At 40.3% G+C, this 27,629-nt stretch overlaps 1 protein-coding gene across 2 annotated transcripts in view; it reads right to left on the bottom strand.

Annotated features, from left to right (window-relative positions):
- Nucleotides 1–27,629, bottom strand: part of MYO1E (myosin IE) — a 146,293-nt gene that overhangs the window by 57,566 nt on the left and 61,098 nt on the right. For both annotated transcript variants that reach the window (XM_048867037.2, XM_048867038.2), the window contains exons 3-9: nucleotides 23,980–24,069; nucleotides 23,071–23,165; nucleotides 11,103–11,190; nucleotides 6,551–6,640; nucleotides 4,984–5,115; nucleotides 2,180–2,314; nucleotides 783–915 (exon numbers count right to left, since the gene is read on the bottom strand). In XM_048867037.2, coding sequence (XP_048722994.1) covers nucleotides 783–915; nucleotides 2,180–2,314; nucleotides 4,984–5,115; nucleotides 6,551–6,640; nucleotides 11,103–11,190; nucleotides 23,071–23,165; nucleotides 23,980–24,069 — 763 coding nt within the window. The remainder of the gene's footprint in view (nucleotides 1–782; nucleotides 916–2,179; nucleotides 2,315–4,983; nucleotides 5,116–6,550; nucleotides 6,641–11,102; nucleotides 11,191–23,070; nucleotides 23,166–23,979; nucleotides 24,070–27,629) is intronic.

The following is a 27,629-nucleotide window of genomic DNA, read 5'->3' as shown; positions in this document are numbered from 1 at the left end:
AAATTATTCAAGTCTTTACACTCAGATGGATTTTAAATAAATTGCACCCCATCCCAAAAAAGGTCTTCAGCTGTTTACCTCAAACCTTAGAACATATAAGACAGTTTACACCAGTGATTTGAATACAAGCAAACCACTCTGTGGAAGAAATATGAAAATTAAGCACTGAACTCAGACTGAAAGAAATTAAGTGAAATTAAACCTTAAAAAGTTCTTGGTAAAAAGCATCAAGGTTCAGAACTTAATAAGGAAGGATACAATTATCCAGCTCCTAATATTTCTTAAAAAGAAAAGGAGTACTAGTGGCACCTTAGAGTACTAGTACTCCTTTTCTTTTTGCGAATACAGACTAACACGGCTGCTACTCTGAAACCTAATATTTCTTACTCTCCTTCCTATGCTCATTCAGGGTTCTACAGTAAGCTACACTAGGGTTGCCTTGCCATCCACGTTTTTAAAAGACAGCAGGTGTTTTCATTTAATGCCTGGATAGGGTAGGAATATGGGCAATGCCCCAAGCATCTATGCTCTGGCTACCAAGGCCAGCTCTGGAGAGAGTTGCTGCTCCACCTCTCATTAAGTCAATAAGATTGCCTGGGGTGCAACTAGGGACTATGACCCCGTATTGTTTTTGGAAGAGAAACCAAATTAGCAATCCCAGAGCATGAGAAATGATGTACTGTATTTGGATAAGCAGCTCACTACTCAGTTCACCTTGCAACATCTGGGCCTCAGCCTGTTGCATCATCATTAATCCTGTAATTGTTTCCAGAGCTACCTACACTCGTCACTCTCCACTGCAGCATAATTGCCAACTTCTTTAAAGCTGATGTTTCCCAAGTGCAGCACTCCTGCCACGATCTGTAGTACCAATGACTGCTCCTCTGCAAAGATGCCGATCACATTCATTGCATGCTGGGAAAAGAAAGACATCAAGTTACTAACATTATTCATTCACCATATTTTTTACAAACCATGAATAATTAATTGGAATTAAAAAAATTAAGTCTGGGATTTTCAAAAGAATTTAAAGCAATCAGGCCTCCAAATCCCATTAAAGTTTCCACAGAATTTCATCAACAGGATGTGAGATCTAGATGAGCTCATCATATATGCTAAAATGAAGCTGAGGCACTAAAGAAGGAGACACAGATTCTAAGACAATGTTGTATTATAAAAACATTATTCCTGTTACACAAATAGATGATTTAGACCTAACAAAAGTGAAAACTGCATAGTGCATGATTCTAGAATAGTTACATTTTGGCTGGCTTAGGCTTATAACTGATCTGCAGAATAGTTTTTTATCAAGTATAGTAAATGGTTCTTTTACAAATCTGATTCCTAATCTGTAATTTTTGCCAAAGTCCCACATAGGCTGGTACAGTAATAATGATGATACTTGGCACTTAAATAATGTTTTGCATTGGAAATGGCAGAGGTATCCACATAGCTAGCCATAGGTCACACAGCAAGTCAATATCAGAGCTGGATGCAGAGCCCTGGTCTCCGGATTCTCAGGCCTGGTCTACACTTACTCTGTAAACTTACTTTGGTATAACTATGTTGTTCAGCAGTGTGAAAAATCCACATCCCTGAGTGACGCAGTTATACTGACCTAACCCCTGGTGTAGACAGCGCTATGGCGACGGGAGAGCTTCTCCCATTGACACAGCTACTGCCTCTCCCAGAGGCGGATTAACTATGCCAACAGGAGAGGCATAGTAGAGTCTTCACTAAAGTGCTACACTGCGCTGTACATGTAGACAAGCCCTCAGTTCCTTCCTCTAACCTTCAGCCCATGCTACTATATACAGTTGAGAGCTTTCTGTTTTCAATTTTCACTTTTCAGTGGAAGCTAATCATTGTGCTGTATTTTAATATTTTTCATAATGCATTTTCTCTGCCTGCTGCTCACTGGCTGATCTTCTTTTCTATTGAATCTGTACCTCTAAAATAAATAGCGTGGCTATTTTAGCAGAATTATCAGAGCGCTAGCCAGAAAGAACACCCATTCATAATAAAGGGGTAATTAAAATTATATGGGTGAGTTTTTATCTACAAGAATTTGCAGATTGTGGTTTTCCTTTTTCTGTAAATATGAAACATTAAACTGTTTGCCTTAAAAGGTATAGCTGAATGAATACACATACACAGAGCACTGATTTAAAAAACACACCAGAGTTTCCTGAAAATCAGATTTGTCATTTATATCATCTACTTTGTAGGATCCAGAGAGGCTCAGATAGTAATAGTAGTCCATGCTAGTAATGCCCAGGCTGTGTTTTTGCTCTGAGGAGGCACCTTCAATAAGCTGCAAAAGAAAAACACCAGAAATCAGATATCATTCCATTACATAGCTAACTCTCTCCAACTGGGGAAGGACAGCTCTTGAACAGGTGACTGAGGCTGTAATGTCATAGAAGACAGTCTCTTTATTTGCCAGGTGAACGCAGTGCCAGCAGTGTACCTTTCTCAGGTTTCTCTGATCTTGGCTTGGAAGAACAGACGCTCATTCCCATTCCCAGGAATGATTTTTTTTTTTTTAAACTTCTGTGTTCAGTACTAGATCTTTGAATAAGACTCTCAGTTTGCAATGCTGCACGCTGATACGAGCTCCCTCGCATTAGAGGTGTGAGGAAAATGTGAACTGAATGTCAGGATAGGTCTGTCTTCAAGTCTGCAATACCAGGACTAAATGTCCAGGGAGGATTCCTCAGGTGGCCCCACTAATTTGTGACTCCCTGATCCAGAGGCCAGTTTTTCACTGTCCCCATCCTCAGCATAGTTCAAAGTGGCTTTTGGCTGCTCTGAACAACACCGGCTTGTCATAATCCCCAAGGGTCTGTTATGCCAGCTGGGGATCACCCAAGTACAGTGTTCATAGAATCAGAGAATCATAGAATATCAGGGTTGGAAGGGACCTCAGGAGGTCATCTAGTCCAACCCCCTGCTCAAAAGCAGGACCCATACCCAATTAAATCATCCCAGCCAGGGCTTTGTCAAGCCTGACCTTAAAAACTTCTAAGGAAGGAGATTCCACCACCTCCCTAGGCAATGCATTCCAGTGTTTTACCACCCTCCTAGTGAAAAAGTTTTTCCTAATATCCAACCTAAACCTCCCCCACTGCAACTTGAGACCATTACTCCTTGTCCTGTCCTCTTCTACCACTGAGAATAGTCTAGAACCATCCTCTCTGGAACTACCTCTCAGGTAGTTGAAAGCAGCTATCAAATCCCCCCTCATTCTTCTCTTCTGCAGACTAAACAATCCCAGTTCCCTCAGCCTCTCCTCATAACTCATGTGTTCCAGACCCCTAATCATTTTTGTTGCCCTTTGCTGTACTCTCTCCAATTTATCCACATCCTTCTTGTAGTGTGGGGCCCAAAACTGGACACAGTACTCCAGATGAGGCCTCACCAATGTCGAATAGAGGGGAACGATCACGTCCCTCGATCTGCTCGCTATGCCCCTACTTATACATCCCAAAATGCCATTGGCCTTCTTGGCAACAAGGGCACACTGCTGGCTCATATCCAGCTTCTCGTCCACTGTCACCCCTAGGTCCTTTTCCGCAGAATTGCTCCCTAGCCATTCGGTCCCTAGTCTGTAGCTGTGCATTGGGTTCTTCCGTCCTAAGTGCAGGACCCTGCACTTATCCTTATTGAACCTCATCAGATTTCTTTTGGCCCAATCCTCCAATTTGTCTAGGTCCCTCTGTATCCTATCCCTGCCCTCCAGCGTATCTACCACTCCTCCCAGTTTAGTATCTCTCAGCAAATTTGCGGATGTGCAATCCACACCATCCTCCAGATCATTTATGAAGATATTGAACAAAACCGGCCCCAGGACCGACCCCTGGGGCACTCCACTTGACACCGGCTGCCAACTAGACATGTTCAGCTATGCCTCCTAACACCTCTTATGCCGATCAGGGCTGGGAGTGAGTGGCACAGGGCTGGGATAGGGCAATTAAAGAAGCTTCCTGATCTCTTTGTATCACCAGACTGTATGAACTGAGCCACCATGCTGCCTCAGATATATGTACATAGACACATCTTTAATACCCAAAAATGAATGAACAAACCCCCAGTGGATCCTCTGCAATCACTATCAGAACCCTAAAGACCCCCTCTGTCCTTTTCATCTTCATGGCTTATGTTGTAGCCAACTTTCAGGGTGAGGAGAAAATGGGGTGCGCTTCAGAGTTTGTCAAAGCCTCTCCTAAACTGGGAGGAGTAGGGCGCAGAAGAACAATGCATTCACTTCCCTCAAAGAAGGGGAATGCACAGTCCCTGAAGCACTTCCAGCTCCAGTTCCACTTTTTCCATTTGGCAGTGATGTTTCATGTCCATGAAGCTGGCTCACAGTCACTTGTACTGACATTGTCTCTATTAGTACAACTTAACCAGTATTTAGCTTACAAGGATCTATCCCATCAAAAGGTAGTGAAAGAAAAACAGCCCTTAGAGAAAGGTCCTATGAACTGCAATAGAGATGAAACTTTTAGGGTACTATAAAAATAATCCTAAAATCTTATAGAGTTTAATGGAGAATGATGCCTGTTTCTCTTTTGCAGCTAGACAATAGAATGCTAGGACAGAAGTTATCATTCTCTATTACATTCTACAGAATAGTTTTAAAAAATCTGCAGGGAAATTATCTACTATATTCTGTTAAACTCTTCCATGTGGGAGGTAACAGTGAATTTTCAAGCTGGCCCTTAGAAATACATCATGTTGTTACTTCACTGAGAGTCTACTGTTTTCTGGATTTGGAAAGAGACTCAAGCCACTGAATGAGTCTATGTTAGACAATGCCTTAGTGTGCACTGAAGGTACCTAGCAACATTCAGACTGCCCTTTTAAACATGCAGTCAATAGCATGACTTCATTGAGAGACGTACCAATATAAAGGAAAAACTAGAAATGGAAGAAGTATTTTTTTTTTAATAACTGTGAAAGGAACTGTACATTTCGGACCTGGTAAAAAATGTGAAAACTCCTCTCTCCAGGATTCCTCATTACCACCCGAGACTTTTCCAGGAGAAAGTTGGAGATCTTTCCACCATCAGGCTCCCCACCTGGGCTAAACTGGATTTCAAAGTATTTCCCCTGTAACAAATAATTATAGAGGTTTTTGAATGATTAATAAAAACTAAGCTTAAAGCAGAGGCCTGTTGCAGTATAACTCAAGGAAACTAACTAGAATATGTATTCTGTATTACTTCAAGGTTAAATTAGGCCTGGACTCTTAAGAAACAATTACTTTCTTCCCCACTTTTCCATGTCCAGTTACCTAATTCTAAACCCAACATAATAATTCTGTAGTGCTTTAGAACAAAGATGTACACTAACCCATATGTAAGGACTAACTGGGGGACTTCTTTCCTCTGCCTTATTTGGTAGGTGTAAATTAGGCAGATTGCAGAAATGAAACACTGATGGCTAAATTTACTACTGATGTATGTGGGAACTACTCCAGTGTTGTAGATTTACAACCCCTTAAACCAATGGTTAATACAGCCTTCTGTTTCCAGGTGATGTATATCAATGATCCTTTTATCTTGGTGGACTGAGGAACCGCATTCATAACCCACGTCAACTTCAAAATATACCCTTACTTCTATTTTGTGAAGGGGATGACTAAGGGGAGCAAAAGGGGAAGAAGTTTGTCAAGCAAGGCACACTGCTAATACAGGTAGTCACAGACGAGGAAATACATTGGAAAACAATAAGGATATCTACAGTTTTGAATTTTTTTTCCCCCTTGCATGATGCATCAGATAACCTAGTTGTATATTTTAGTTCACTTGATATCTGAATGTCTGTGAAGACATTTATATTTTATTATATCAGTATGTTTTCAACAAGGGTCTAAAATCTGAAAAGCACGGTTCAAATTTCATGCTGGTATAAAAGGATAAAACTCCATTTTAATTAAATAGAGCTGTGCCCATTTACACAAGCAGGGTATTTGGTCCCACATATGTACTGTAACGTTGTCCCATTCTCTCTTCACTATATTTTATAAATACATGGTGATTCTTCCGAATTAAATGTTGTAAGGGCTACGTTAGTTAAAACGGAACTTAGGGTACAATATCAGGCCATTATTCTGCATATGTAGTGTTAGTTCCCATTACTATGTATAACATTTATAATCAAGTGCTGAAAACAATTCCTTATTGCTTTTTGGAAAGATGAATAACCTTCATGCTCAACAGTGAAGCCTAGCAATTGTTCCATCCCATTAAAAAAAAATCACAGCTAATTATTACACGGGTTGGAAAATAGATATGCTCATACCTTCCAGTTCAGTGCAGATTAGGCCCCAGTTAGGTTGCTAGTTGTCTTGTTTACACATCACACTGCTTACAAATAGCTTTGCCCAAACCGTAATAGAAATAAACATTTGCAATAACATCTAGGAGACCTTGAAATGTGTGCCTCTCCGTATATATGAAAACCAGCATTTTCCTTCACAAAGATGCCAAAATCAAACTCACACGTTAGGAGCAAAAGCAATCTTTTGCGGAGAGGAACTTACAAATCTGCTGGAGTTATTGTTCCGTACAGTCTTCGCATTCCCAAAGGCTTCCAGTAAAGGGTTTGACTGCAGAATAATGTCCTTCACATGCTGTAATTAAAAAAAAAAAAAATCTGCTTTGGGATCTTTATCAAGGTCTTGGAGCATTCATATGAAATCATGATTTGTAAACTTGATATATATAAGGAACAAGGATGCCTGTCTCTACAAGCAGGCTTTAGAATATCCTCTTGGCCAGGTGAGGGGGAATCTGCCAATATGTCTGCAGAATGCAAGTTTTTTTTTTTTTAAATTCAGTTTCTAGTTCTTATAATTGTGAAGAAAATCATCCAAACTTAAACAGAAAAGGAGTACTTGTGGCACCTTAGAGACTAACCAATTTATTTGAGCATGAGCTTTCGTGAGCTACAGCTCACTTCATCAGATGCATACCGTGGAAACTGCAGCAGACTTTATATATACACAGAGAATATGAAACAATACCTCCTCCCACCCCACTGTCCTGCTGGTAATAGCTTATCTAAAGTGATCAACAGGTGGGCCATTTCCAGCACAAATCCAGGTTTTCTCACCCTCCACCCCCCCACACAAATTCACTCTCCTGCTGGTGCTAGCCCATCCAAAGTGACAACTCTTTACATAATCAAGTCGGGCTATTTCCTGCATAGATCCAGGTTTTCTCACATCCCCCCCACCCCCATACACACAGAAACTCACTCTCCTGCTGGTAATAGCTCATCTAAACTGACCACTCTCCAAGTTTAAATCCAAGTTAAACCAGAGCATCTGGGGGGGGGGGGGTAGGAAAAAACAAGAGGAAACAGGCTACCTTGCATAATGACTTAGCCACTCCCAGTCTCTATTTAAGCCTAAATTAATAGTATCCAATTTGCAAATGAATTCCAATTCAGCAGTTTCTCGCTGGAGTCTGGATTTGAAGTTTTTTTGTTTTAAGATAGCGACCTTCATGTCTGTGATTGCGTGACCAGAGAGATTGAAGTGTTCTCCGACTGGTTTATGAATGTTATAATTCTTGACATCTGATTTGTGTCCATTTATTCTCTTATGTAGAGACTGTCCAGTTTGACCAATGTACATGGCAGAGGGGCATTGCTGGCACATGATGGCATATATCACATTGGTGGATGTGCAGGTGAACGAGCCTCTGATAGTGTGGCTGATGTTATTAGGCCCTGTGATGGTGTCCCCTGAATAGATATGTGGGCACAATTGGCAACGGGCTTTGTTGCAAGGCTAAGTTCCTGGGTTAGTGGTTCTGTTGTGTGGTATGTGGTTGTTGGTGAGTATTTGCTTCAGGTTGCGGGGCTGTCTGTAGGCAAGGACTGGCCTGTCTCCCAAGACTTGTGAGAGTGTTGGGTCATCCTTTAGGATAGGTTGTAGATCCTTAATAATGCGTTGGAGGGGTTTTAGTTGGGGGCTGAAGGTGACCGCTAGTGGCGTTCTATTATTTTCTTTGTTAGGCCTGTCCTGTAGTAGGTAACTTCTGCGAACTCTTCTGGCTCTATCAATCTGTTTCTTTACTTCTGCAGGTGGGTATTGTAGTTGTAAGAAAGCTTGACAGAGATCTTGTAGGTGTTTGTCTCTGTCTGAGGGGTTGGAGCAAATGCGGTTGTATCGCAGAGCTTGGCTGTAGACAATGGATCGTGTGGTGTGGTCAGGGTGAAAGCTGGAGGCATGCAGGTAGGAATAGCGGTCAGTAGGTTTCCGGTATAGGGTGGTGTTTATGTGGCCATTGTTTATTAGCACTGTAGTGTCCAGGAAGTGGATCTCTTGTGTGGACTGGACCAGGCTGAGCACCACGTGTGTAGCTCACGAAAGCTCATGCTCAAATAAATTGGTTAGTCTCTAAGGTGCCACAAGTACTCCTTTTCTTTTTGTGAATACAGACTAACATGGCTGTTCCTCTGAAACCAAACTTAAACAGAAAGTAAACTGATGCAGTCATCTTCCTGAACTTGCAGATAGCTATAAGTAGCAACACTGGCTATGCCAAGAAGGAGCACAATGAAACTGACCTGTTTCTTGACAGTTTCATTGCTGCTCACAGGGTTTGAAGCAGAGGCAGACTCTGGTCAAGGATAAAGTAACAGAGACTTTTTCTCTCACACTCTTGCAGCAGCTAGGAAGATGGGGGGATGGACGAGAATACAGGAGGAAGAAAAGCAAAGTGGTGCAGATCCCCACCCCTTAGTATCAGTAAGCCACTACCACTGGCCTTGGTGGTAGAATTCTCCTACCCCTGAATTGGTAGAGTTTCTCCCCTTGTTAGTAGGTGGCTTGCAATTTTTAAAAACCTGTTTCTAGGGAACATTAAAACAATAACAAATATCCATGTAGAACAGTTCACAGATGGCTGAATGATTTACTGGAGTGGAAGCGGGATCAGAGAGAAATGGGTTAGTTTTCTCCTGGAACACTGGGAGGAGGCTACCAAACTTGATGGACTAATGGTTTGGATCCTGTATGGTGAATCCTATGTTCCTTTGTTTCACTAAGTACATTTTATCTGAGAAACTTTATTTTTCTGGATCATGGCTAGATTGAGTTGGACAAAAAACCTTGAGGATCATATTTTAACCTGAGCAACTGCATATAAATCTACATTAAATCAACAGAGTTACTCCAGGTTTATACCAAGTGCATCTGGCGGCACAATCTGGCCCAAGGTTGCAACATTTCTGGCCACATTTTATCCTCTTTGCCTTTAACTTCCCTTCTAAATAAGACCTACTGTCCAAACAAGAAGTATAATGAAACACGTAGAGAAGGAAACTGGAATCTTGAAGACAATGACAAATGGGATAAAATGGAAGAAGGTAGAGAATTTGGAAAATGTAGGGCTTCAAAAGCAGATTCAGAACTCTGCTGAATAATTAAAAATTGAAACAAAATACATAGGATATGTTTGGATAGTGAAAAGCATCTGGTGATCAGGATGGGGAACAATAATTATTTTAACACTATACAAATCATCACTCGGTTTCAAAGTATTTATGTCCTGTTTATGAAATAACTGCTTACTAATTAAACCTATAACCTTGGAGCCCAATCTTGCAATTTCTTAAAACAAACAAAACTTGTCAAGACAATGGGAGTTTTGCCTGCATAAGGAATGGTAGCTCAAGACCACAGATGGGCTAATGGTTAGCTCTGTGAGAGCTTCGAATCAGACAGCAAGGAGAAAAGTGCTGGGAGCAGGCCATGAGGAAGCCACTGGATTCTCACTTACCCAGATTCAATTATCATAAAACTCAGCCTAGCAGGTGTAGAGCGGCATCAGCCCATAGTTTGAAGCATTGGCTGTGGAAGGGCCATTTGCTTTAATGGGAGTAGGATCAGGGTGTTAGTTTCTTGCTCAAAATTAGTGTATATTCAGGTTTGTGTAGAGAGGATTGAATTTCACACAAAAATAATACACTACTCAAGAAAATGTATCAGTTTAATCAGCTCTGTCTTGTAACTACTGAGTTTATTTTGCATCTTGTAGGAAGAGCTGGGATTTACTTAAAATAACTGAAACAATTATTTATAATTTGATTAAGTCCACTCCAAAAATAACACAATGCATATTTTCCCTTTGCTATTGAATGACTGTGCAATGTTCCCTGTATCATTGTCTCCACAAACAAAACAGGAAGAACATAATCATCATCAGAGCTTGTACTAAGGCCAATGTATTATGGTAAGCAGAAAAAAAAAAGCACACTGGTAAAGGGTAGCCGCTACATACCAAGAATAGTTGTCTGTCAATCAGCCGATGATCTCATAGAACTCCATTAGTGGAATTTTATGGATAATTTACTGCATTAGCTTTAGTTAAAATGCTTGTGTAGATAGTGCAGACAGTAGTTTCAGAATTATTAACAAGCAACTATTCACCAATCTAGCTAGCTCCCAGAAATTACATTTCCTACTAGATAATTTGTTTAAAAAGATGTTTAATAAAGGTCCTTCTCTTTTCCCTCTAATGTGTGAACACAAATCCATGATTTAATGGGAGATATGAACCACTGAGACAGTTCAATTCTCTCTGGATCTGAAAGGTCTAGTAAAAATTCATATTTGACATTGTAGAAAAAGCAGATTTTCTGAGGTGTTGTTAAATAATGTTTGGTTGCTATAAATTAAACTCCTCTCCCTACAGCTTGAGGTCACAAATTCCCTTAAAAACGTTTTTCCCAAAAATCTTTAACCTTTGAATAATTCAGCATCAACACTGAAGCTGTTCCACAGGGGTCTGTTCAGACTAGTAGGTTTTCATCTTACGGACTCCCCATCCACAGGTGGAGGACCAGCAGATCTGTGCAGGGGTGAATCCCTGGCCCCAATTCATCCGTCCCCTACAGAGTACAATTCATGGATACCTGAACTCTGGAAGACCCATTTGTGCAGTAGAGCCACACCAGTTTCTATGCTAGGGGATCTATGTTGGCTGTACATGTGTGCTCGTAAGTGTTATCTCTTGCATTGTGGCTATACAGTAAGATTTGACATGGTTTCTTTACAGCAACATTACACTATATCAACTCACCTGTACCTTGGGGCCACCTCCTGATATTTTAGAGATGTAACTCATGATATATTTAGCAGCTACAGTCTTTCCAGCACCGCTTTCACCGCTAGGAAGAGAGGAACACAAAGACACATCTGTTAAGTTGTTCAGACCGGAAAACAACATGGAACTTGATAAAATGTGTGATACTGCCATGCTCAGCAGCACTAAAACTGTGTAGATAGAGAGGTTACCCCAAAATAAAAGTCTGATAGTTAGACCTTACAGAAACCCTGATGCTATAATTGAGATCAGGATTTGAGCAAATGGAAGCTCTTCTTTGGTATGGAGTGCCGGACTGGGCTCAAAGTCACTTTTCAGCATCAGGATTGCCATTGGCAGTAGGCTAACAGCTGTCTTTCATCATGCGAGCCTCCATTTTGCTGGGTTGCACAAAATGGGTTCAGCTCGCTTTTAAGTTTGACCTGAGTGAAGTTTCAGCATTTTCTTCCCTGCAACTGTCTGACTGTGGAGACTAAAATGATTAAACACCCAGAAATAGATTGAAGGAGTTTGGAAAAACAGATGAATGATGATCCTGCAAGTCTAAAATAAATCTGCAAACATATTATAGGAGCAGGGATGGGGTCTGTCCTTTTTTCTCTCTTTGTGTAGTACCTAGCACATTGTGGGAGCTATAGGAAACAAATATCAATGGACCCAAATTCATCTCTGGTTTAACTCCCATTAGGTCAGTGCAGTTCCACTAGGGATGAATTTTGCCCATTGTGAGAATATTCTCTCTCTCTTAGGGTTTTATATTAGCACCCATCACCATGGTGTCTGAGTGTGCCCATGTTAAACAGCTTAGCAAAGCTAGATCCCTAGTGGACTTAATGAAATCTTCTGCTCTGGCTTTTTCTTAGATTAAAGAAAACTTTGTTTTTTTTTTTCTTTAAACATGGGAATATTCTGATTATGGTAGAAAAACTTTATCAAAGAGGGAAGTTTTTGCAATGTGACGTAAAGTTTAGTTATTTATTTCTGTAATGCAGGCATTTCTGTAGTGCTGTCTGTTTTCTCCAGTAACAGCTGACCCTGTTTGGATACTGTTTTTACCTAGTTAGGAGATTATAGGGAGTCACACCTCTCAACCTACCAGGGTTCTAGTGTGGGACCACAATGTATGACAAATATTCAAAATGAGGGATACACAAAAAATTATTCAAACTGCTTTGTAACCTCAATTACATGATTCCTTATTTCTGATATAAGCAAACCTCAACAATAAGAATGAGGAGGCTCCAAATTTGTGTGGAGCACAGGTAATTTCAGGACTAAAATGAGGGACATTGGTGGAAATTGCAGGGAGAAAGAAAGCAGTATGTATGGATCCGCTATATTTTAAAAGTATGGAGACATGAGAAGAATTAAAACAGTTCCCTACAGGATCATAGAATCATAGAACTGGAAGGGACTTCGAGAGGTCATCTAGTCCAGTTGCCTGCACTCAAGGCAGGACTAAGCATTATCTAGACCAGGGGTGGGCAAACTTTTTGGTCCGAGGGCCACTTCTGGGTGGGAAAACTGCATGCAGGGCCGGGGCAAGGCGCTGGGGTGTGGGAGGGAGTGAGGGGTGTGGAACGGGATGCGGTGTGCAGGAAGGGGCCCAGGGCAAGGGGTTGGGGTAGAGGAGGGGTGTGAGGTGCAGCAGGGGGCTCAGGGAAGGGGGTTGGGGTGCAGGAGGGGTGCAGCGTGCAGCAGGGGGCTCAGGGCAGGGAGTTGAGGTGCAGGAGGGATGTGGGGTGCAGCAAGGGGCTCAAGGCAGGGAGTTGGAGTGTGGGGTTCAGGCTCTGGCTTGGCACCGCTTACCTGGAGCAGTTCCGGGGTGGCAGTGGCATGCACTGGGGCCAGGGCAAGCTCCCTGCTTGCCTGCCCTGGTCCCGTGCCATGCCGCTCCCAGAAGCGGCCGGCACCACATCCCTGTGGCCCCAGAGGAGGGAGGGGGGCAGAGAGCTCCGCGTGCTTTTCTTGCCTGTGGGTACCTCCACCGAAGCTCCCATTGGCCACGGTTCCCCATTCCCGGCCAATGGGAGTTTCAGGGGAGGTACCCACAGGCAAGAGCAGCGCAAGAGCCCCCTCCCCCAGGGGCTGCAGGGAAGTGGTGCCAGCCGTTTCTGGGAACTGTTTCAATTCTTCTCTGAAGGTCCAGATCCAGCCCGTGGGCCATAGTTTGCCCATTCCTGATCTAGATCATCCCTGACAGGTGTTTGTCCAACCTGCTCTTAAAAATTCACAATGATAGAGATTCTACAACCTCCCTAGGAATTTATTCCAGTGCTTAACCACTCTGACAGTTAGGAATTTTTTCCTAATGTTCAACCTAAACCACCCTTGCTGCAATTTAAGCCCATTGCTTCTTGTCCTATCCTCAGAGGTTAGGAAGAACAATTTTTCTCCCTCCCCCTTGTAACAACCTTTTATGTACTTGAAAACTGTTATCATACCCCTCTCAGTCTTCTCTTCTCCAGACTAAACAAACCCATTTTTTTCAATCTTCCCGCATAGCTCATGTTTTCTAGACTTTTAATCATTTTTCTTGCTCTTCTCTGGATTGTCTCCAGTTTGTCCATACCTTTCCTGAAATGTGGCGCCCAGAACTGGACACAATACTCCAGTTGAGGCCTAATCAGTGCAGAGTAGAGTGGAAGAATTACTTCTCGTGTCTTGCTTACAATACTCCTGCTAATACATCCCAGAATGATGTTTTGCTTTTTTTTGCAACAGCTTTACACTGTTGACTCATATTTAGCTTTCAGAGTAGCAGCCGTGTTAGTCTGTATTCGCAAAAGACAAGGAGTACTTGTGGCACCTTAGAGACTAATAAATTTACTTGTGGCACCTTAGAGACTAACAAATTTACTTTGTTAGACTCTGAGGTGCCACAAGTTCTCCTTTTCTTTTGTATATTTAGCTTATGATCCACTATGGCCCCCAGATCCCTTTCCACAGTACTCCTTCCTAGGTAGTCATTTCCCATTTTGTATGTGTGCAACTGAAAGTTCCATGTTACATTATCAATAAGAACTAAGCTGTATATAGGCTCATATTGTATTTCACTCTTCAAAGAGAGTCAAATGAAACAGGAGAGAAAACAAAAAGCCTTTCTAAAGTGGCATTCCAAAATGAAACAGCAATTACACTTTCACTTTTAAAAGATGTCCTCCTTTAGGTAGAATTATGCCTTTAGTATTGTGACCTACTAGAGATGCCATATACTTCCTGCTATGCTCCCTAAGATGCCCTCGTTTCATGTACAGTTTTGCCCATGAGCAACCAATAATTTTCAAGGACATTTCCTGTGTGATATAATAAATAAAGGCCTATATCTAGGCTTGGCAGAGTTCAATTTTTATTTTTTTTATAATTGACAGATATCATTGTTTATTTTTAAGCATTTTTTTTTATTTTAGTTTTTTCAGCTATTTAAATTTTCAGATGCATGAAATTATGGGGAGTCAGAATTATTTACTGACAGTAGACAGTGGAATTCAAAAAGTTAAAGCTTTAGAAACTGTTAAAACACGAACTGTCAATATCCCATGTCAATTATATCAACTAAATATCCTTAAATCAACCAATCAGACCTGTTTTTACTATTCGTTCACTAGTCTATTTGTAAAACACTTAACTCAAAAGTCTAAATCACTGCATTTTGATGCTAGTAAGTTCTCAACCAGCATTTTTCTTACTTTGCTTCTCTGTAAATGATGATTATTGATGGAAATATTTTCCATCGGTTTATGCACGTGCAGTGAAATCAATGTTTATTGACATTTATCGATAGAAATCTAACCTTTCCAAGCCTATCTGTATCTAACCACAGCAGCTCAGCATAACAGCTGGAACCTTCAAAAGGAACCACAGGGGGCTAGGTACACAACTCCAATCCAGTGGGATACAGGTGCATACCTCCCAGACAACATTAGCATGCTGTTTAGAACAACCTTCACATGGTGAAACACATAAATGGATCCCTAAAGATCCCTAAGCTTTAGTTTCCCATTTGGGGCATACCTTGCAAGACCATGCTGTAGTAACCTTAAGGGCAAGTTACAGAGAACAGGGGGATAAGAAACACTAAGACAAATAACACCGCATTTAATAAATTTGAACCCATATAAAACAGTGTCATAAATCACTGTAAACAAAAGATTTCCTCACTGTATAACTTATCCCACCCCCACTCCCTTCTTCAAATGATGTGTGGTTTGTATTATTCATTAAATAGTGGTAGCTATGAATACTAACGTGGAGGAATTTAGTTCCATTTTATTTGTAGTCTCTAGATTTAAGTGATACTTTAAATAATGTGACTTTTGTTTCAAGCCTGCCTTTTCACAGTTTACTTTAGATTTACACATGCACATACTTTTCTAAGTTTTTACAGTTTTATTGATCAGAGACCAGTAAATAGCCAAAATTAATCTAGAGCCACAATATGATGATGGTACATTATTTATATGCTGCAACAACTGTATCTGATGTACTTTGTTTGATAGTATCTTGCCTTCTGCTGAGTAAAACACAAAATTAGTTAAATGCCTCGAGAATTGTAGTAATTCCAGTAAATGATTCACCTAGAACAGTTTTTCTATGGATACCTATCTGCTTTTTTACTTCTCCAATGATTATAAAATAATACAAGCTCCATTTTCTATCTTAGTCTCTTTATATATCATAGAAGAGCATGTTTCTTAAATTTAGAAAAAAGTGGCTATAATGGCTCAAGTTCATTAGAGAAACAAAAATGACATTTCATTTGAAATAACCTCATGTTACAGTAGGAAATGTTTCCATACATAGCTGTTACAAAAATTGCAAAATATGGTATATATTCTAAAAGAAAAAGGAAGATACCGGATTATGGAAAATAAACTGTAAGTGGCACTGACATAATTCATTTTTAACCTGGAGTTTTTCCTTACTGGAAATCAAGTTCACTTTCTTGATATCTTCCTAATCATTAAAAAATGCTTATTAGGTTTTTAAACAATTTTTTCCAGTAGTAGTTGCTGCTCTGAAAGAGTCAAATTTGCACAACACAGACTCTTAAAACTTCACTGAACTCAGAATAAAGCTAAAAAATTATGTGGAAACTTATTTCCACTTCTTCATCGTTGAGAGGAAGGGTAATTTAGTGATTAATGTAGGGGATTGGGAGTCAAGACTTCTGACTCCTGTGCCTCCCCGACACTAATTTGTTGTGTGACTTGAGGGAACGCCACTTAGGGAGAGTGGTCACTTTGGATAAGCTATTACCAGCAGGAAAGTGAGTTTGTGTGTGTGGTTTTTGGAGGGGGGTAAGGGAGTGAGAGAACCTGGATTTGTGCAGGAAATGGCCCACCTTGATTATCATACACATTGTGGAGAGAGTGGTCACTTTGGATAAGCTATTACCAGCAGGAAAGTGAGTTTGTGTGTGTGGTTTTTGGAGGGGGGTGAGGGAGTGAGAGAACCTGGATTTGTGCAGGAAATGGCCCACCTTGATTATCATACACATTGTGGAGAGAGTGGTCACTTTGGATGGGCTATTACCAGCAGGAGAGTGAGTTTGTGTGTGGGGGGGGGGGGCGGAGGGTGAGAAAATCTGGATTTGTGCTGGAAATGGCCCAACTTGATGATCACTTTAGATAAGCTATTACCAGCAGGACAGTGCGGTGGGAGGAGGTATTGTTTCATGGTCTCTGTGTGTATATAATGTCTTCTGCAGTTTCCACGGTATGCATCCAATGAAGTGAGCTGTAGCTCACGAAAGCTCATGCTCAAATAAATTGGTTAGTCTCTAAGGTGCCACAAGTACTCCTTTTCTTTTTACTTAAAATCCTGTACACCAATTTCCCCATCTGCAGAATGGGAGGGATAATACTTATCTACATGATTGGGACATTGAGGAGTTTTATTAGTTAATGTACACAAAGTGCTCTTAGATCTACCAACCAAGGACACTGCAGATGTAAAATATTATTCTCTTGTGTTTGGAGAAATCTACATGTAAAGTTTCATTTCTTTAGTTTTGTTCAAACCATCCCCATCAGCTTTGCCTTACACAAATATTTCTCCCCCATTCTGCTGGTGGCTTTTGCCTCACTGTTTCTTATCATGTTGAAGATTTGTGTGTGAGTGCCTTTTCCTGAGTGGCTGCTACCAGTAAGATTCAATCACATCTCCAGCAGCATTCTCCACTGCAGAAGTTTTCAAAAAAATCAATTGTTTGAGGCTTGCATGGGTTTTGCAATGCAGCAGCAGGACCAGATTTTTTTTAAATTGACTTTTGGACTTAACCAATTTAAGATAAAGAGTTAGTCAGATTGTTTTACTGAAAGGGGGAAGATGGAAAGAAGTCTCTATTAAAGTAAATTAATATCAGTAAAGTTGTTGTACCATCCTAAGGTCATGACAGGTAGCCTTCTTGTAAGTAAACACTACCAGATGCAGATGAAAACTAAACTGATATTAAAAACAGGAAGAGAGACTTGAATTGAGAAATTTCTTCATAGCACACTAAAACACCTCATGGAAGAAGTCGTCCGAGCTGATAAAAAAGGGGAATAAAGCTTCCACCTTTGCAGAAACATAACCCTTTAAGGATAACCTGAAGAAAATATCTATTATCTCACACAAAACAGGAAATTACTAATCATAACATCCACTGCCATGATCACAAGACAATGATGCTCTAGAGGGAATTTAAAACAACATCAAAACAAGTCTACAGACAACCCTTCATAGTTCAAATCTCAGCTGAGTGAATCGTTTTTTGTTGGGTTTTTTTTGGCAGTTCTTAGGTATCCATTGAAGGGCAGCCATTTTTTTATTTGGGACAGGGGGGAGGAACAATTCAATAGGCTATTAGAGTAGGATACAGAAGCCAGATCCAATAATATACACTTAAATAAATAACCATGCATATGCCTTAGCAAAACTCAGTGAAATGAAATGAAATATCAAACTGCTGCTGGAGCCTAACCCGCTTAATGTGAATAACATTTTGGCCACTATGGCTACACAGCAAATCACTTCAAACCACACTCTCCTCCATATATGGGAACAAGTGCACAGACAGATATGCTGCCTCTTGTGAATTTCAGATGCATGCACTAGTAACTAAAATTGTCAAATACCCAAGCTCTTTAACCACTCAATTGCCATGGACAAGCGGACGTTTTTGTGACATTCTGCTCCTCCTGCCCTCTTTCCTCCAGAGAGCACTGCACAGCCCTGGGGAAAGAGGGATAGAGCAATCCCTGTTTCTCCTGATCACAGGGACTCTGCAATTCTGCCCAGCACTTACGAGGGCCACACAAATGGTGCTAAGGAAGGCTCCTTGCACCCTTTCCCCTACCACCTGGACACAAACACTGTGCACCTGCATCCAGGCCAGGAAGAATCCAACCCTTGAATAGCCTCATTGTTTACATTGTCCACAACCATTCATAAAAGCTCAGTGTTCTACAGCTATAATTAGAAACATGTACAGTTTTCTTAACACACATGGTAATTATTCTACAAATAAAACAGGCTTGTCTGTCCCTTGAAAGATATATGACAAGACTCAGTATTTTCTTACTAGATGAAACTGGCTGTCTCAAAAGAGCATATATGGATAGACAGGCACTGGAAGCAGAAATGGCATCAGTGAAAGGAGAGAGAAACCCTTTTTTCAAAACAGTAAATGAACAGCTTGAGATTTTAGCTGCAGAAGGGCAGGTCCAATAAAAGATAAACAAGAGAAAACCCTTACTACCTTAGATGAATAAAAGAAAAGCAGAGCAGAACATTTCCATGGCATTCTTAATAGACTCTCACCAAAAAAAAACATTTAACTTCAGTAATGTAGCAAAGACAGAAGAACTTGATGTTTGCTATGAGGAAATCACTCTGGAATGAATTTAAAGCAGCTACTGAAAGAATAAGGAACAATAAATTGCCAGGTAAAGATCAAATTGCAAAACTGCTTAAAGCAAGTGGAAGGGGCAGTATGAAAATCCTGCTATGCCTCTTCAATTTGGTCTGCCAGAAAGAATACACCACAGAAGAAGGGAAAAGAGGGATTACAATCAAACTCCCCCAAAGAGATATCAGAGTTTTGTAACAAGTGGCATGGGATTATGCTGCTTTCAGTCCCAGGGGAAAGTTTGCTATGCCATCACCCTAAGCAGATTTAGAGACAAACAAGTTGTAGATCTTGTGTAGACCAGCTCTTCATCCTGTGTAATATTGTAGAGCAAAGCAATGAATGGTAGCCCCCAGTAGTCCTGACTTTTGTGGATTTCCAAAAGGCATTTGATAGTGTAGATAGAAAATTATTGAGACAGATAATATAAAACAACAAAACCATTCAAATTCATTCAAATTATTAAAAAATTGTCTCAGAACATTCAGTGTGCAGTAAAGATAAACCAGAAGCTAATGAACTGGTTTAATGTTAACAGTAGTGTCAGGTACAGTTGCATCTTGTCCCGCATCTTGTCTGTCATTGCTATTGACTTTGTTATGTGACAGATTGTCAGTATGGAGACAGACACTGCATGAATAGACGGGGAGCCTGGAGTCTTAGACTTTGCAGTCATCGTCTGTTTTATGAATAAATCAGTTAAAGATATGCAGCAACAGACAAATGGTCTTGCAAATTCTGCCAAGCCATTAGATCTTATTATTAATAAATCAAAGATGAAAGTTATGAAAATTAATTTACCTACCAAAGATTTTATCTACTTGGAAGGTGAAGCCTTGAAAACCATTACTAAATGTACTTAGGTGGTGATTCCATATTCAATATAAAGTCCAGAACAGGTAAAGCAACCGATGTATTTCAAAAACTCTACACAGTAGGGAAGTCCAATGTGATTAACAAAACCACCAAATTAAGATCTTTAGAAACACTGTCCTAAATGTTCTCTTCTATGGAGCAGAGTCCTGGAAAATAGTAAGTCCATCCAATGCAAATTGAACAGCTTTCATTATAGGTGTCTGTAGAGAATGTTCGAAGTAAAATGGCCTGATATAATCAGTAATCAAGCCCTAGAATGGGCACAACTACCCATAACAAGTGGTACGGAAGAGGAGATGGAGCTATTTTGGATATCTTTTAAGAATGCTCACTAATAGGCTACCCACAGAAGCTTTTCTTTGGCAATGCCAGAGCAAGAGACTGGTGTGCTTTTACACCATTATAACTTCATCGACTTCAGTAGAGTCATTCCAAATTTAGACTGGTGAATGAGAGGTGGATCAGCTCTGCATCTTGTAACTATTAGGAGCTGTGATGTCATAATCAGAAGAATCTTTAAGTAATCCAAAGCAATGTACATGGAATTTGATCAAGAGCACAAAAATATAAAAATTAACTAAAATGAACGGTACAACTGGCTGAATTCTTTGATTTGACAAATCTAACAACCCAGCAGTGAACCATTCACAGTTGTCCCCAAAATCAAACACCAACATAAAAAGCATCTGGAAACTTAGTCTCCTGCTTTTCCTGTGTTTATCTCACAAAAATAATCTTAGGAAAAATAAACATGCATCAAGGAAGAGGAACATTTTGTATATAATGTCATGAAAATGATTTTCTTCTTTCATTCTTGTTATACCCTTCAAATGTATCAAGCACAACACAGGAAGAGCGTGATGAGGCTGTGCACACGTCTCAGGGAACACAAACCATACTTTATTTACAGTATGGGCCAGACTTTCAGAAGAGCTCACTACCCACAATCAGGGTCTGTCTTTTATAAAAGAACTCAGCTGTCACAATTCAGGCACCTAAACAACTGGCCAGATTTTCCAAAGACCTTGACATTCTGGGTGCTAGGCATGTTTGAAAACCTGGCCCTTATGTAGGTCAAATCCAGAATTGTTTCTCTGAACCCTCAAGTTGTGGGGATTCAGATAATTTGGACCTGCATATTCACAGATTCATAGATATGAACTACCCCAAGCTCTGGATTTGAAGGACCAAAGCTCAAAGCAAAACCAACCCAAATTTTACTTGTTTCTAACACCTATGAACTCAGAAACAGAACCAAATAACTCTAGTATTGCTAAAAAGAAGGCAGAGGAGTGGAAGTCTGAGCTGATAGTATCTTTGCACATGTGTAATCAGTTACTTCCAAGAAGCTACATGCTCTTGTTTTCCAGTACTAGGAGCACCCAACACTTTTCTACTGTGGGATGTCACCCTTGGGAGCTTGGCCAGGACTATGAGTCACAGCTCAAAAAGAAATTCCACAAGTATGAAGAATTTTCACACAACTCCTCTTTGAAGGCTTTCAAGTGCAGCTCATCTGTGACACATATTAAGATGATCTCTGCTTTCACACTATGACATTTAATACGATGGCAGAAAACCTTATATGCGGAACACCTTCAAATATAAAGACTCAGATCCTGGCCCCTGTTCTGGCTCATCTGCACTACTCCAGTGACACAAAGAGGCCAAAAAGTTCCCCAGGTACCTGTAAGTTTCCTTGGTACGAGGAATCTTTGGCTGACACAGCTAGCTCTTTGCCACCCCTGAAGGCCCCTGGCATAGGAGGGGTGGCCAGGGTATACAGAACTCTCTGATTATCCCCACAAGCCAGGTGGCTCTTTGGGGGCTATTACAAATTTAAATACCTTTCTGCTAATCTAAACTAAGGTGGGGACAGGCTCAGTGGAAGACTTCCTGGGCATAGCTGAGGAGTCATTCCAAATACTTTTTTGGTTCAGACCAGAAGTTATAGATGCACTGTTTGATTTAGTGATGACTTTATAACAAACTAAGTAAGGTTCAGGGCAGCTTTAAAAGGTGACACCAGAGTAACAACCTCACATACAGTAGAACCCACTAACAATGACCTCATATATAGCAAAACCCCTCTGGGAATGAAGTAGAAAGGAAGTCCTGAATACAGCTGATGGGGAAATTATGAAAAGCCAGTTTTTAAACCTCCTATCATGGTTTAATTTGTAACCATGTACCTTTCATATACATTCTCCAGAGCCACTGCATTTTTGATAAGGGGACCCTTGACATGAGTCACGCATTGAGGAGAGGAAGGGTTCTTTTTGTTAAGCTACAAGCAAAGGCAACATTATAAAACAAAAATGAGGATCCAAAAAATGTCTAGTAATATTATAAAATCCTGAAATAGTTAATTTTCAGTGACAAAAGATTTTTATTAATACTACTAATATAAATTGATGTAAGAGAAAAAGAAGCATGGTAATGCCCTCAAAGAGTTCACAAGACTCAACCTCTTTTGGATAGCTCAGTGGTTTGAGCATTGGCCTGCTAAACCCAGCGTTGTGAGTTCAATCCTTGAGGGGGCCATTTAGGGATCGGGGCAAAAATCAGGGATTGGTCCTGCTTTGAGCAGGGGGTTGGACTAGATGACCTCCTGAGGTCCCTTCCAACCCTGATATTCGATGATACTGAAAAATAAGATGTGCTGGAAGGTTGCATGTATGCTTGAATGCAGTTGATTGCGAGTGTACTGTGCATTATAATTTTGCAGTAAGAAATGATGAGGGGGGCCTATTTGTGGGTGATTACAGTATGACTTGGGGGTGTTACCAGGTACAAGGGCAAAGACCAAGTGACTTTAACCACATGAGAAATGCAAAAATTCCTTGCTTGAGTGTCTTGCTGCTTTTCTGAAATTGAATTTTTATATATAAAAATAAGGGAAAGCATTCAGCCTGTACATTTACTGGGCATTATTAAACATAGTTATGACATCACTTGTGCCCAATTAGAAAGGTCCATAATGCTTTCAGTGTTCTAAAGTCGTTCCAAAATAAATAATACATCATCAATATTATCTGAGATGCCCCCCACAACACACACACAAATGAATAATTCTACAATATTAAGGGAATCTAGCAATAAAATGAGAGACCCTGCTTCCTTCTGAGAAAGCTTTAAACTAGCAGCTATAATAGGTGAACAGCTGTTTCTTACCTGATAATGACACACTGGTTTTCTCTGTCAATAATCATGTTCCTGTACATGTTGTCCGCTAGAGCATAGATATGTGGTGGATTTTCATACTGAGCCTATGGGAAGGGGTTGGGGAATATAATGTAAATTTCAGACAGATCATTAAATACCACAGAAAAAAATAATATAAGTATTTATCACGGAACAGTTTCTTGCTAGGACAGAAAATTCTGCATCTTAAATTGAGCCTCAGACTTCAGCAGGTACATATTAAAATCAATTTTTGTCCTGGCTGAGATATGTAAACACTCTATTTTAAAAATGTAGAATACCTAAATATATACCTGTCCAAGAGAAACTCATATAATTTATGCCCCTTTCAGAAGTGGTCTTAAGCTAACAAATAAACACTGCACAGAGCCTCAGGCTGATTGGCCATGTGAGACCACCCCCCACCCCATTCAGACTGAATAGCATACGTAGTTTTCGGTCTATGGACATGCCTGATTCCAGTGCAGCAGATTGAGTTACCTGTGCCCTCCCTCTGCCCCATACTTACAGTCCAATTTTCAAAACTGGCCTCTAATTTTGTGTGCCTCTGTGTTTTGGTGCCCAGCTTTAGAGATCTAAGGTATAGATAGCTGGTGAAAAATTCCTCTTGTATAGGGGAACTGTCTGCTGTGGGGAAACCTGATCAAACTTAAATCAATACATGAATCTGTTTTGCAAGCTTAACTCTGTCTCAGAGAATCCAGCATGTAAATGGAGGGAGAAGCAGGACCTCATTAAAATTAGATGCTGCATCCAAATTAAGTAAGTTCCACCACCACCAAAACCAGTCAACATATACTCATATTAGTCCAAACAAAGCGTGAAGAACCTTTACATACAATTGAATATCTGCAATATCTTATAGGAAACTTTACTTACAGCTCCCTGGTACATTTCAATTTCCTTTTCTCCAAAGTATGGCATCTGTTTGAAAGGATTCACAGAGATTAACACAGATCCAATATATGTCTGTATTCAAGAGCAGTTAAGGTTCATGACACCTCCTCAGTGGCTATAATTTCATAAAGCATTACCTTATTACTGGTGATATAATATTTTGAGTTATAAATATCTATCAATAAAACAAAGCTTTACAAAAATAATTGGGTTTTCCCATCAATGCTGTTAAATAACTATAACTTTCAACAATCCTTAACAGTAAGAATGATATTACTGAGGCTTACAAATACAAACATATCGCATATGATTCGGAAAATATTTAATTTTTTTAAATTTAATTTAATTTAATTTTTTAATTTAATTTTTTTAATTTAATTTAATTTAATTTTTTTAGCACAACGTTAACCGTTGAGCTCAGGAGCATGTATCTGAGGACAAAAAAAAAAAAAGACACTTTCAGTAAAAATACAAGAAAGGAAATTATATATTTGAACTGTTTAGCCACTTCTGGAGTGTCTTATTGACAGCTTGAGAAGGACTAGCTGTTGTGAACGTGACAAAAAGCAGCATTTTAAAGGGACTGTCTGAACTCTCAGTGGTGTAAACTTCAGTGGAGCTACCTGATGTACAGATGTTAAGCAAAAAGAAAAGGAGTACTTGTGGCACCGTAGAGACTAACAAATTTATTTGAGCATAAGCTTTTGTGATGCATTAATCGGATGCATTCAGTGGAAAATACAGTGGGGAGCTTTATATACACAGAGAACATGAAACAATGGGTGTTATCATACACACAGTAAGGAGAGTGATCACTTAAGATGAGCTAATATCAGCAGGAGAGCGGTATTTTCCACTGAATGCATCCGATGAAGTGAGCTGTAGCTCACGAAAGCTTATGCTCAGATAAATTGGTTAGTCTCTAAGGTGCCACAAGTCCTCCTTTTCTTTTTGCGAATACAGACTAACCCGGCTACTACTCTGAAAGAAGTGAAGCAGCATACTCTCAGGTTGGGTCAGTTCTCTGATGAGAGACTTACTAAGGGTGCTGCAGGAAGTGGTGCTGGTGATTCAGTAGGTGACACTGTTCTAGGCAAGTTACTGTGAAAGCAGCACCCCAGAATGGTGTTGTAGGGCAGTGGCTCTCAACCTTGCCAGACTACTGTACCCCTTTCAGGAATCTGATTTGTCTTGCATAACCTCAAGTTTCACCTCACTTAAAAAATACTTGCTTATAAAATCCGCCATAAAAATACAGAAGTGTCACAGCACACTATTGTTGAAAAATTTCTTACTTTCTCATTTTTACCATATAATTATAAAATAAATCAATTGGTATATAAATATTGTACTTACATTTCAGTGTATAGTATATACAGCAGTATAAACAAGTCATTGCCTGTATGAAATTTTAGTTTGTATCAACTTCACTTGTGCTTTTTATGTAGCCAGTTGTAAAACCAGGCAAATATCTCGATGAGTTGATGTACTCTCTGGAAGACCTCTGTGTACCCCCAGGGGTGCATGTACCCCTGGTTGAGAACCACTTTTATAGGAGGCTACTCTGGTGTCCTGGTTAAATTCTGCTTTGGGTAATTACATTCTGCTACCTGAAATCCTCCTGCAGATTCATGGATATGGAATACCGTAAATTTCGCTAATTAGCAACCCCTCATTTGCCAGCAAAAAGTTGCTATTATCTGCAGTTGCTAATAAGCGGCAACAGCCAGGGAAGGAAGCACTGGGATGTGCCTTCCTTGGCTGCAGCCCTACTAACCTGCCTGAGAGCAAGGTAGCAGCAGGGAAGGGGGCTTCAGCCCAGATGCTGGGGCTTTCCATCGTGAGTGGGGGTGCTGGAGCCCACAAAGTTGCATACTACCTCTTCCTGCGCTCTCCAGGAGTCGGGGCTCAGCACATTCCAGCGATTCCTTCCCTGTGCACAGTCCCACAGCAGGGTGCAACCTAGAGAGTGTAGGGAGAGGTACTATACAGCTCTAGCATCTGGGCTCCAGCCCCTCTCCCTGTTACTGTGTGGCCCAGAGCCTCCCCTTGCAGCCCCACACCTTCTGCGTGGTCCATTGCAGGACTGTGGTCCGAGAAGGAAGCACTGAGATGTGCTGAGTGCTGGCCCCAGGCCGGTTTATTCGGCTGCAGCCAGAGAAGGCAAGTCTTAGCACTTTCTTCTCTAGTTGCAGCCCCAAAAACCTGCCTGTAAGGGGTGCTCAGCACATCCAAGCACTTCCTTTTGGGGCAGCAGCCTTGCAAACTGCCTGCAGGTGGCGCCTTTCTTCCAAAAAGAGGTGGTAATAAGCCACATGCTATTGCTAATATCCAAATCCTAGTAACAATGATGTTAAATGGAATGGGATTAGTTCCTGGCAATATATTGCCATTAACCAGAAGTTGCTAATATCAGGATTGCTATTAAGTGGAACCTATAGTACTTCACTTCCTCTCCTCAACTGTTATATAGCTGTGCTGTGCGCTCTTACATAGCTGCAGTGTTTTACTGGGGAGAATTTAATGGATAGATGAAGTAATTCCTCTGTGTGTAATTCTTCCTGTGTGTAATATATGTATAAATATATACTACGCACGCCTATATACGGTTTGTAAAACATGTTAGGATCCTTTGGAATGAAAGATGTTATCTGCTTGTAGGTGGTGACTGATACCATTTTACAGTCAGACCTAGTTCACTGGTGCTTGGATTTAGCTGTGTGTCTATGTGTAAGAGCCCAATTTAGTAAGGATTTCAGATTCTATTTAGCAATCTGGAAGTGTTCATGGGTAAACAATCTACTGTTTAAACACTTCCCTACCCCCAAATTGTAGAATTAGCATTTAGTGCCCTACATAAGAATCTATTGTTATGGAATAATAGCTACAAAATGATGTCATGTTAGCCAGCGAGGAAATAAAAGTTACTGGACATAATTTCTATATTGTGAATTTGCAGTGCTCCACTCATACATTTTTGGATTTGATTCAGAAAAGAATGACAACATCCAGGGCACCAATATGGTAAACCACGCACTCATTATGTCAGTATAAACATGAAATGATTGTTTTCTGCTCACAAACAATGTCAGCATTTAGTGGAAAGATTCAGTAACCTCTGCCCAAAGTGGCACAGACCAATGTTCATTCATAGATGGACACATTAACAACTGAAAGTTCAGGAGCTGATCTCTAGATTAAAAATAAAATAAAATAAAATAAAATAAATAAAAGCCTGCACAAACTGGAGAGGGATAAAAAAGGAATAATAGTATTTACAACAAGAATCTAAAATCTAACATGTCTGATTTAACCATGAATTCTTCTGAAAAACACTTAGTAATACCACTTTGTTAGACAGATAATTTTAACACAAATGCCACATTTTTATAGGGAGAAAATGAAGTATCAGACATGCTTTCATCAGTGCAAAACACAGGACTAAAAACTTCGCAAGAGTAACCCAAGAGAGACGAAGCTCCAAAGGAACAAACGTGTTTTGTGCTACTAAATGGAAGAGTACTATCTCCTGGCCGCAACTTTTTGCTCAGTGTGTAAAGCATTTTGCTTAATCCCACATGAACTTTCATATAAAATGCTCAGCATCTTTCACTGATCTGCTTTCATGGATG

The sequence above is a fragment of the Caretta caretta genome, chromosome 10 (assembly GCF_965140235.1).
Source record: "Caretta caretta isolate rCarCar2 chromosome 10, rCarCar1.hap1, whole genome shotgun sequence".
NCBI classification, from domain to species: Eukaryota; Metazoa; Chordata; order Testudines; family Cheloniidae; genus Caretta; species Caretta caretta.
The sequence above is the reverse complement of the archived record's forward strand: the minus strand, read 5'-3'. Positions and strand labels throughout refer to the sequence as shown.